The sequence below is a fragment of the Zea mays genome, chromosome 1, assembly GCF_902167145.1.
Source record: "Zea mays cultivar B73 chromosome 1, Zm-B73-REFERENCE-NAM-5.0, whole genome shotgun sequence".
NCBI classification, from domain to species: Eukaryota; Viridiplantae; Streptophyta; class Magnoliopsida; order Poales; family Poaceae; genus Zea; species Zea mays.
In genome coordinates this window covers 247,892,676-247,904,130 of record NC_050096.1, presented here as the reverse complement: position 1 = coordinate 247,904,130, position 11,455 = coordinate 247,892,676, and the positions used below count along the sequence as shown (strand labels likewise).

The 11,455-nt window shown below is 49.0% G+C and overlaps 1 protein-coding gene across 2 annotated transcripts; it reads left to right on the top strand.

Annotated features, from left to right (window-relative positions):
- Window positions 1–1,141: 1,141 nt before the first annotated feature.
- Window positions 1,142–9,929, top strand: LOC542096 (uncharacterized). Of its 2 annotated transcripts, none has more exons than XM_008650226.4 (8): window positions 1,142–1,407; window positions 1,479–1,574; window positions 2,869–2,924; window positions 3,002–3,128; window positions 3,261–3,330; window positions 3,476–3,643; window positions 9,262–9,333; window positions 9,470–9,929. In XM_008650226.4, exons 1-8 carry the CDS (start codon window positions 1,216–1,218, stop codon window positions 9,586–9,588), a joined length of 900 nt encoding a protein of 299 aa, XP_008648448.1. In that variant the 5' UTR covers window positions 1,142–1,215; the 3' UTR covers window positions 9,589–9,929.
- The last annotated feature ends 1,526 nt before the right edge of the window (window positions 9,930–11,455 follow it).

The window sequence follows — 11,455 nt, the reverse complement described above, 5'->3', positions numbered from 1 at the left end:
ACAACCACCATGGGCAAGGGGTGGAGGAGGGCTCGGCCGCACCAGGGGGCAGGGGCCGCGGGGGAGGGAGAGAGGGGAGAGAGAAGAGGGGTTAGGTTGCGAAAAAGGAGAAAAACGAAGAACCGTCATGAACGGTAACGGAGAAAGCTTACCGAAGGGGAAGAAGTTCGCCGGATTCAAGAAGAAAACTGTGGATTGACGATGAACTGGAGGTCCGATCAATGAATCGAAAGCATCAAGACGAAGCCATCGACGAGATGGACGCAGCGGTACTCTCGGATTTCGCCAACGACGCACGGATTGAAAGCAATTGCTCGTCAGAGTTGTTGCCGGAGTTGGAATCGTCCTGAACTTCGGCGAGCTATTCCGGAATTGTGATCTAATCAAGGGAAACGGTTTCGAGATTTGGAAAGGGCTCGGCGAGAGGGTTCCAGCCATAAATATATTGCTAGGGTGTGAAGATATTTTATTTTTTTGTAATAAATCAATTTTTTAAAATTAAAATAAATTCCCGAAAAGGCTGAAATCGTGTTTAATGTCCAAAAAATATCTCGAAGGCTCCAAAAAAATTAGAAAAAATCTTAGACATGATTTAGTAACACCCTGAATTTTGGGTTATAACAATTTCTTTGCTCTTTACTCAAAATTCAGCTTTACACGAGAACCAAATCGAATGTACTTCGGAGGCTAAGAGAAACGAAGCTTAGGGCCCTAAAAGGTGAATTTATGTAAGACAATGTTCACCTATTTATAGTAAAGTTTTACAGCTTTATATGAAATTACAAATATGCTCACAAAGTTTACATATATGATACATAAATGTTAAGATGTATCATTGTCTTTCTTCTTCCTATCTTACTGCGTAAGATTTGGACGTCTTCCCCTTCGTCGTTTTATGTACGCAGCCCTTTCTATGCTGAAGTTGTGTTGTAACTTCGCGGCTTGCACCTTCGTCGTACGGCTTTACGCATTCAACCGAAGCATCTTTGCGTGCTACTTCAGGCGAAGGCTATTTTCGTCCATCCTTTTTAAAATATTCGTATATTTTTGTTAGATTTAATATTGCCATTTTATATTTTAGATTTTTAATTATATACATAAACAGACCCAAAAACTATAAACATAGATAGCATAATAGCAAAGAGAAAATTTGGGTTGTAAATCGCCACTCCTCTTCCCACACAGTCATTGAGTTCGTCTGCGGTAAGGCATCCCATGTTCCTCCGCCGCCGTCTCCTCTCCACCGCTGCCGCTGCGACCGCCGCCCGCGGCCCACCGCCGATCCGCGTGTCCCTAACGGAGTCCGCGGGCCGCGGCGTCTTCGCTACCCGCCCAGTATCTTCTGGCGAGCTCCTCCACTCAGCGCAGCCCCTCGTCTCCCACCCCTCCCACTCTCTGCTCCACGAGGTGAGGTGACCGCTCCTCCTGCTCATTGCCCCTTCCAGTGAAACCAACCAACTGAGCTGTTCTGGGCTCAGGTTTGCTACAATTGCCTCAGAAGGAAGCCCGGGGAAGGGCGCGCTTCAAGCGGGGGTGACTACTTCTGCAGCGATGCTTGCAGGGACCACGCCAAGGTGATATACCTTTCTTCCCATTTCCTTAGCGATTCCTGCATATTTGTTTTACCTGTGCATATTCCATCTACAAAGGTCTTTCTAAATGTTACTCTCTAAATTATCTATCATTTGAAGAGTCATTTGCGTAAGAATTGTTTATCTTTCCACTCTTCAACTCCACTCTCCAACAGCTTTTCAACATCTTGATTGCGCTCTAGAGAGTCATTCTCGTTCTATCTTTGGTTAGCAAAAAATATGGAATAGAAGGTGACTATATTTGCATAACTGTTTAAAGAACCTGTTAGAGGTTTTTTTTACCAAAATCTCTATTCATAGCAATTAGGAAGGCTTCAGAGTCCCTTGGAGCAGCCATTAGTTGCCCTCTTCTCTTCACTGACTGTTAGTGGCGATTGAAATCTATCATGTCTACCAGGATTCAAAATTTCGGCAAAATTTCATGAATGTCAGTGGTGGCCGAAAGAAAAATCTGAAATTTTGTAATACACTAATACATGTTTTATCTCTACTATATTTAAGCTTGAGTTTTTCGTGTGTCGCCTCCTCTAGCGATGCTCGCTCGATATAAAGCACTTGGCTTCTAACAATGCGACTCATATCTGTTTGTGTTGTATAAAGGAGAGATATTGTAAATATATATATATATATATATATATATATATATATACTAATAATTTGAAAAATAAAATATATAATCGTGTTTGAATAAATATCTCATTTAAGCAAGGTCTACCTATACGATATATAAAAATTGTAGCAATGTACGGACAACTAACTAGTATAACTCTAGACTCGTGTTTTCTATTGGTTGTGTTGCTTATTCTTCTACTCAGTAGATGTGTAGTCATAAATCATGCTAAAATTTGTTCAGATCCACTTATTTTAGAAAAAGCCTACTTCATGTGCAGTCTCTAAAAAATCAGGAAAATTTTGGCCGAAAGATTTCACGAATTTCGTTAATTTTGAGGGTGATCGAATTTTTTAGTACCAAAATTGAAAACCCTTCTGTCTACACGTGTTCATGATTCAGTAGGTCTTATATAATAGTGTGCTCGAACTTCGAAGTTTGAATACTAGGTGATAGTACATGTTTCCAGTTATCTATTGCGTTTGTGGAAATGCAATGTGGATTCTACCTCATGGATCTTTGAATGTGACATGTTAATTTTCCTTCACATGTCAGAAACATTGAATAATGTTGCTTATTTGCCTGCCATAGAATAAAAGAAAGAAATAATATTCAGAATTTGAGTCTGGATTTTGCTAACGATACGCATGATTTCCACCAATCTAGGGGTTCCATGACATTGAAAAGAATGTAGATTGGTCTTTATTCGATTACCACTGCAGGTATGATAGTTTGCTGTTCATCTTTCTACAGATGTGTGCCTCTTGACTTCTTCATTTTGTGTTTGTTTGTTCTAAAGTTCACGTGATCTGAAGTACCCATACATGGCCAAGCGCCTTGCTTGCATGGTTATATCAGGAGCTGCTAATGCAGATTGCCTTAACATACTTCAGCCAGCTCTGTTGCACCAGGGGACGCTGATTGAGGTAGTGATTCCTCTCTTTCCAGGTCACCCTGAACTCACTTCTTGTATTATTGTTATTATTATGACACCATAATAATACATTAATGACAAAGTTATTTGGTTTGATGCTTATTGTAGCAATGTTATATTACAGATGAAAGAGGAATTTGAGTTGTTGGAATCCACTTTTAGAAAAGCTGGATTTCAGGAAGAAATCACAACCTGTATCCTTTAAATTTTGTTTCCTCTCATTGTGACTACTCTTAGTTTCTTACAACCGAATGTTGAGAAAATTGAGTTTTTCATAGAGTTCTTATCTCAGTCCTCTTCAAATTTGGTTGTCTTTGACAAAATTAGTTTTGACCATAGATTGGTACATCAATGTATTGGCAAGAATACGCATAAATGCTTTTCGTATTGAATTGGTTGCAAGTTCATATGAGGATCTCTTATCCTCAGCGGCAGCCTCTGTATCATGTGATTCATCAGTTGGCAATGCGGTTTATATGCTCCCATCTTTCTACAACCATGACTGCGGTATGCTCTTCACTTATACATTTGGAATGAATGCATTTTCTTATCATCTTCACTACTTGAATTTCGTTTTGCTACCAGTGATTCAGTTGAAAGGTTGACCAACCAAACTCCAGGATTTATCACCACCCTTGTGGTATAGTGCTTGTTCACTATACTACTGAACTTGTCATATCTATATTAGACCATTAGTCTCTATTGTATTGCATAGTGGATGTCTTTGCTAGACTACTTTCGATATAAGGACAAATTTAGCTAAGCTTTTGTATGTATGGTAATGTAATTGTTATGTACGGACAGGCCTATACTAGGCGCAACAGGGCCTCACGATAGGGCCCAAGGCCCATAGTTCATACTTATCTAGATAGCTTAGTTCATACTTATCTAGATAGCTAGCTTTCTTATAAATACTTGTAAGACACCTTGGGATTGTTTAAGCATAAACAAGATTGTTTCCGGCTTCCTTTAGGGAGTCGGGATTCCTCCAGTTCTAGCCCTAGCCGCCACCTCTGGCCCTAGCCGGCCGCCCCTGTGGGCTGCGCCGTCAACTACGGCGTCGGCTCGGCGTTCCTCGCACTTCAAGCCTCGACCCCCAATCTCCCACCGCTATAACCTACGATCAGTAAGGCTAGAGGATTTGGTACATAACAATCTGGTATCAGAGACCTCGACGATCATGAGCACGTCCGCCCCCTCCAAGCCACCATCGCCGGTGCAGCAGCCGCCGCCGTCGTCGGGCCAGTCTGCAGCACTGCCCGCTACCCTGGCCGCGACCCCCATGTCGTCAGGCGCCATGGTGATCGTCCCTCCCGGCGCGTCCGCGGCCGCGATTCCACCGGTGCTCACCCCAGCCCAGATCGCGACGTCGCTGACCGACCTCAGCCACACCATGCGCGACGTGCAGCTCACCCTCAACACCATGCTGACAGGTCAGCTCGCCTACCCTGCCCAGCACGCCGCCCATCCACCACAGCCGCCGCTACCATCCCTACTTGCGCCGCTACCATCCCTACCTGTGCCGCCACCCCCTGCACCTCTGCCACCCCCACGCAACCACCTGCGCCGCTGCCCCAAATATCTCGGCAACCAATTTCCTATCCGTACGACATGTCGATCGACCCAACCTCATCGTCCGTCGCACCACCACAGACCTTCACCCCCATCCAACAGATCTGATTTCCGCTGTCACCTTCTCCAATCCCATCATGGGCACAGGGCACGATAACTGTGCCTCCACCAGTGTACTTCGTGGCATCCCCACGACTGACGATCACGTCATCCTTGCCCAGCAGCGCTACCGGGGTCCTACCGTTGTGATGTACGGTGGAGTCGACGGGCTCATCTGCCAAGATCGGGGGTCCCTGCGCCCACACGTTCCCGCTGCGACGGCGGCGTGGTCGCCCTACCGCACGGCCGTTCATGACGACGACATGGAGATGGCTGCTTACGGGAGCGCCGAGGCTCGCGCGCCTCCACGCTTCTACAAGCTAGAGTTCGCCACGTATGATGGCTCTGAGGACCCATTGAATTGGCTCAATCACTGCGAGCAATTCTTCTGGGGGCAGCGCACGCCGGCGTCCGATTGCACGTGGCTGGCATCGTACCATCTCAAGGGACCGGCACAGACATGGTACTATGCCCTGGAGCAGGATGAGGGCATGCCTCCTTGGGAACGCTTCGCCGAGTTGTGTTGTCTCCGCTTCGGGCCAGCAGTGCGCAGTTCTCGCCTTGCTGAGCTTGGACGGCTACTGTTCCTGTCCACGGTCCAGGAGTACGCAGACCGCTTCCAGGCGCTGCTATGTCAAGCACGGGACATCTCCCCTCCTCAGAAGACGGAGATGTTCGTTGGTGGTCTCCCCGAGCACCTGCGGGTGGACGTCGAGCCGCGCGCCCCGCAGGACCTGTAGACGGCCATGTACTTGGCACGGGCACTCGAGCGGCGCGCAGCGGCCTTGCCTCCATCTCAGCCGCGTGGGGCGCGGCCACCACAATGGTCGCAGGGGACCGGTCGCGCGACACCAGCACCACTCGTTGTCCCGTCAGCTAGTGCGACGACCGCCGGCGACGGCAATACCCGGCACGCCCTTTTCGCCGCTTGTCCCCGGCCGAGCAACAGGAGCGGCGTCGGCAGGGGCTCTGCTTCAACTACGACGAGCCCTACGTCCAGGGGCACGTGTGCCAGCGGCTGTTTTACCTGGAGGTAGACGACTTCCTCGAGGATGCGACCGGCGAGGGTGCTGGGGATCCCTTGGATGAGCCGGTCGTACCTGATGCTACTGGGGCCAGCGCATTGGTGGTCTCGCTGCACGCGCTCGCGGGAATCTGTACGGACAAGACACTGCTTCCGCCTGTCCTAATAAAAGGGGAGCGGCTGTTGGCGCTCATGGACATGGGGTCTACTCACAACTTCCTCAACGGGGACACGATGCGTCGTCTCGGGCTACCTATGGAGGGTGGCGAGCGCCTCCGGGTCACTGTCGCAAATGGGGACCGGCTGCCATGTGCAGGAATAGCCCGCGACGTTCCCATCGTCATCGGCTCCGAGTCATTCTCCATCACGTGCGTCGGGATGCGCCTCGGCTGCTTCGACTTCATCCTCGGCGTGGACTTCTTGGAGACGCTGGGGACCATCCAGTGGAATTTCCGGGAGCTGACCCTATCGTTCCGGCACCAGGGCCGGCGCATCCACTGGCAGGGCGTGCGGGCCTCGCAGCAGCCTGCCCCGCAGCAGCTGGCTGTGGCAGTCTCTGACGCTGCCCAACAGCCCCTCATGGACGTCCTCCTTCAGCAACACGACGCCATCTTCGACAAGCCCACGAGACTGCCTCCGGCTCGCTACTACGACCATCGTATACACCTGCTGCCCGGTACCGCTCCAGTGGCAGTATGGTCGTATTTGTATGCACAGCTACGGAAGGACGAGCTGGAGCGGCAGTGTGAGGCCATGCTAGCTCAAGGCATCATACGGCCCAGTACGTCCCCGTTCTCCGCTCCAGTGCTGCTGGTTCGCAAGGCGGACCGCTCGTGGCGTTTCTGCATTGACTACCGCGCCCTCAATGCCCAGACATCCAAGGACAAGTTCCCGATTCCGGTGGTGGACGAGCTACTCGACGAGTTCCATGGAGCCCGTTTCTTCTCCAAGCTAGACTTACGCTCGGGCTACCACCAGGTGCGGGTGCACACCAATGACATCGCCAAGACGGCATTCTGCACCCACCATGGCCACTACGAGTTCCTGGTCATGTCGTTCGGCCTCTCGAATGCACCTACCACCTTCCAGGCCTTGATGAACGACGTACTCCGCCCATACCTTCGGAGGTTTGTGCTGGTTTTCTTCGACGATATTCTGATTTACAGCACATCGAGGGCGGAGCACCTCCAGCATGTGAGCATCGTCCTCGAGTCACTGCGAGCGCACACCTTCATCTGAAGCGCTCCAAGTGCTCCTTCGGTGCCACGTCAGTGGCCTACCTTGGCCACGTCATCTCGGAGGGCGGGGTCACCATGGACGCGGACAAGGTCGCGACGGTGGCCTCCTGGCCGCTCCCGCGGTCTGCACGAGGACTTTGGGACTTCTTGGGGCTGGCGGGGTACTACCGCAAGTTCATCAAAGACTTCGGCCTCATCGCAGCCCCGCTGACGCGTCTCTTGCGGTGGGACGCGTTCGCCTGGGACGACGACACGCAAGCAGCCTTCAACGCCCTCAAGCACGCCTTGACGACAGGGTCGATGCTCCAGATGCCGGACTTCTCCAAGCTCTTCATCGTCGACTGTGACGCGTCAGGTGCGGGGTTCGGTGCCGTCCTTCAACAGGGCACGGGACCCCTCGCCTACTTCAGCAAGTCGTTTGCAGCCCGCCATCTTAAGTTGGCAGCCTACGAGAGGGAACTCATCGGCCTCGTGCAGGCCGTTCGTCACTGGCGCCCGTACTTATGGGGGCGTCATTTTTCTGTTCGCACTAACCATTACAACCTGAAATTCCTGCTTGATCAGCGCCTGTCTACAGTTACTCAGCATCAGTGGATCAACAAGCTTTTTGGCTTCTACTTCTCGGTGGAGTATAGGCCGGGGCGCCTGAATATCGTAGCGGATGCCATGTCCCGCCGCGACACTGAGGTCGTCGTGGAGGATGCGGCAAATCCGTCATCCTCACGGTAGTGGACCGCTTCTCCAAATATGCCCACTTCATCGCCCTCGGCCACCCCTACACCGTGTCTTCAGTCGCACGGGCGTTCTTCGACGGCATCGTATGCCTACACGGGCTCCTGCTGTCCATTGTCAGTGACCGGGACTGCGTCTTCATCGGACACGTATGGCGGGATCTCTTCAAGATGGCGGGGGTGACACTAAAAATGAGCACTGCCTTCCACTCGCAAACGGATGGGCAGTCGGAGGTGGTCAACAAGATTATTGCGATGTACCTTCGGTGTGTCACCGGCGACCGGCCACGGGCCTGGGTGGACTGGTTGTCATGGGCGGAGTATTGTTATAATACCTCCTACCACACAGCCCTACACGCCACTCCATCCGAGGTGGTCTACGGCCGGCCCCACCGCCTATGCTGGCCTACACGCTAGGACGGCGCGTACCGAGGCCGCCGAGCCATGCTCTGTTCCAAAGATGAGATGTTGGCTGAGGTACGCCAGCGCCTCCTGCAGGCCCAACAACTCGCCAAGAAGTACTACGACACCGAGCATCGGGAGGTACAGTTTCAGGTGGGCGACTGGGTGTGGCTGCGCCTGCTCCATCGCACTACTCAGTCCCTCCACTCCGGCACGAAAGGGAAGCTGGGACCTCGCTACGTCGGGCCTTTCCGTGTCCAAGAACGGATTGGTTCGGTAGCCTACCGCCTATAGTTGCCGGAGAGTGCCCGCATCCATGATGTCTTCCACGTCAGCTTGCTGAAGCAGCACCGGGGGGACCCTCCTGCAGCTCCGGGGACGCTGGAGCCCGTGATGGATGGTCGGCTACTTCCTGTGCCGGCCAAGGTGCTTCGCGCCCAGCCTCGGCGCGGCACATGGCAGGTCCTCGTTCAGTGGCACGGATTTCCTGAAGATGACGCAACTTGGGAGAACCTCGACGACTTCCATGCTGCCTACCCCAACCTACAGCCCGAGGACGAGCTGTTTGAGAAGGCGGGGAGAGATGTTATGTACGGCCAGGCCTATACTAGGCGCAGGATAGGGCCCAAGGCCCATAGTTCATACTTATCTAGATAGCTTAGTTCATACTTATCTAGATAGCTAGCTTTCTTATAAATACTTGTAAGACACCTTGGGATTGTTTAAGCAGAAACAAGATTGTTTCCGACTTCCTTTAGGGAGTCGGGATTCCTCCAGTTCTAGCCCTAGCCGCCACCTCTAGCCCTAGTCGGCCGCCCCTGTGGGCTGCGCCGTCAACTACGGCGCCGGCTCGGCGTTCGTCGCGCTTCAAGCCTCGACCCCCAATCTCCCACCGCTATAACCTACGATCAGTAAGGCTAGAGGATTTGGTACATAACAGTAATAGTGACTGAACTATACTATTTGATGCAATAGCAGGATTTTTTAGGCTGCTTTATATAACCCTTTTTTCATTATGCACTAATGATTCAAATATGCGCTTTTTGTGTTGACTATCAGATCCGAATGCTCACATTGTTTGGCTGCAAAACGCGGACGCGAAATTGAAGGCTCTCCGCGACATTGAAGAAGGTATGGAGAAATGCAGTGATACCTTTATGGCTACACAGTTCTGTTATACTGGCAACCCTGTGCACAGTTAAAAACAAAAACTGAAGTCATAGATGCCAACAAAAACTGTTGTATTGAGCTGTTGCATGTGTTATAGGCGAGGAGCTGTGCATCTGCTACATCGATGCTAGCATGGATGCCGACGCTAGACAGAAGATTCTTGCTGATGGATTTGGCTTCGAGTGCCGTTGCCTTCGGTGCTTGTCTGGAGACTAGAAACCATGTCTACTTTCTTCCTGAGCATGAGTTTGTCTTCGATTGTAGCGGATTGAAGCGGTTGGTGCTGAGTACCATCAGAATCTTAAGTTGCAATCTTCTGTACACTAGTTACAGCCACGCCAATTGAGTTGTGGTTAAGCATTACTTTGCCTTTTGCACTTCCCTACCACGACATGCTAGAAATGTTGTGGTGTAAATGTTGTAGCCGTTTTTGTTTAGCTTCTTGTTCAGTCCTTAGTGTCAGAAATAAAATTTCGATAATACTCGGATCATTTGAATACCGGAAACCTTGTAGCTGTAGTTGGGGTAGCATTACATATATTATACTCTTGACTCTCTCCGTTTTTTTTACTTGTCGTGTTTTAGTATAAAAATGAACTATGGAGCGATAAATTTGAGAATGGACGCTATTTTTTTGCGACAGTCACAGAGGTAGTATCTACTAAAAGCAAGGTAGCGTCATATGGAGCTGGGTGCCTGGCCTGCGTATGCATAAAAGCACTTGGAAGTACGACCCGATATAATATTACTAACAAAACAGGTAGGTGAATTTGAGTTCAAGAGATTTTTCATGATCGATATCTAATATTGCCATCCTCTTTGTGCTGTTTTTGCTGCTTCTCTTCAGCAATAACATGTTCTTTTTGGCAAATTTCCGGGCAACCTACCTATGCTATATAGTTGTCTTGTATATAATGCACAAATGACTTTTCAATTTTGATTCCAAGCTCACTTCACATTGAGGTCTCAGCTAACCAGAGGATAAATTCAAGGCAGAGTGATAGTTGTCTTTATAAGTGCATCTTGTATTCTTGTATGAGTTAGATTATGTTTTTCAAAAACTCGGTCGATAGGTGAAAACTGCTCCCACGATATTATATTAAGAAAAAGTTCAATCGAAATCTCGGGCTCCGAGAAAGGTCATGAAAACTGGTCCCCCATGTAGTATAAGGGTTCACTCCCTATAGGCCAGATCTTTACTCGTGCTTTGAGTTCTCAACTCCTACACGAGAATCCGTTTTTCATAGGTTAATTCATCTCGTGTGCACACAACCAGGGGAACCTCGGCCTGAAATTCGCTTCACTAAGATTCAAACTTAAGATATGCTACTCATACCACTTAACCAACTTAGCTAGAGATCCTTTCGCGTTAGATTATGTTTTTCTCTTATGTAATTTTAGTTTTATTGCTAGCATTTTGCTTTTGCCTGTCTTGCATGATATTTTTTCTAGAAAAAATGTTATTTTATTTGAGTATACTCCTAAGTACTCCCTCTGTTCTTTTTTGTTTGTCACGGTTTAGTTCAAAATTGAAATAGCAGGCAACAAATATTTGAGAACGGAGGTAGTATAATATAACTGTGTTGCACTAGATAATCTGATAGTGTTGCAAGATCAAGCAAACTGAAGCAATCAGAAGAAAGCCATGCATAAAGAGGTGTATAAGGCATCACATGTTTATTCTCTGTTCCCCATTTGATTTGAAGTTGGCACCGCTTGCATGACTCAGTTAGTTCATACTAATATCTAGAGTATTTGGAAGAATAACATAGTTCCTAGCTAAGTATGAAAAGGGAAATCGTCTTTCTAGTAAAGTTTTTCCATCTTTTCCTTTTCTTCCTGAGAGGGTGTAAAATTGTATTTCGTATCTCTTCTCGCCAGTCAAGTTTTTTCATCTGAATCAGGAATCAGTAGTGTGCCGTGATGCTAGGTTTCAATCTTGTTGGGCTGTTAGTAGTAAGTTTTAACTGTCATTCAATATTGTACTGAACAATCTTGTTGGGCCATACGTCCGTGCCACTTTTAAACCCATCGGTTAGATGTCGCGGCTTTCGTTGAGTTCAGAGAAGATCGTCGTGCCAGA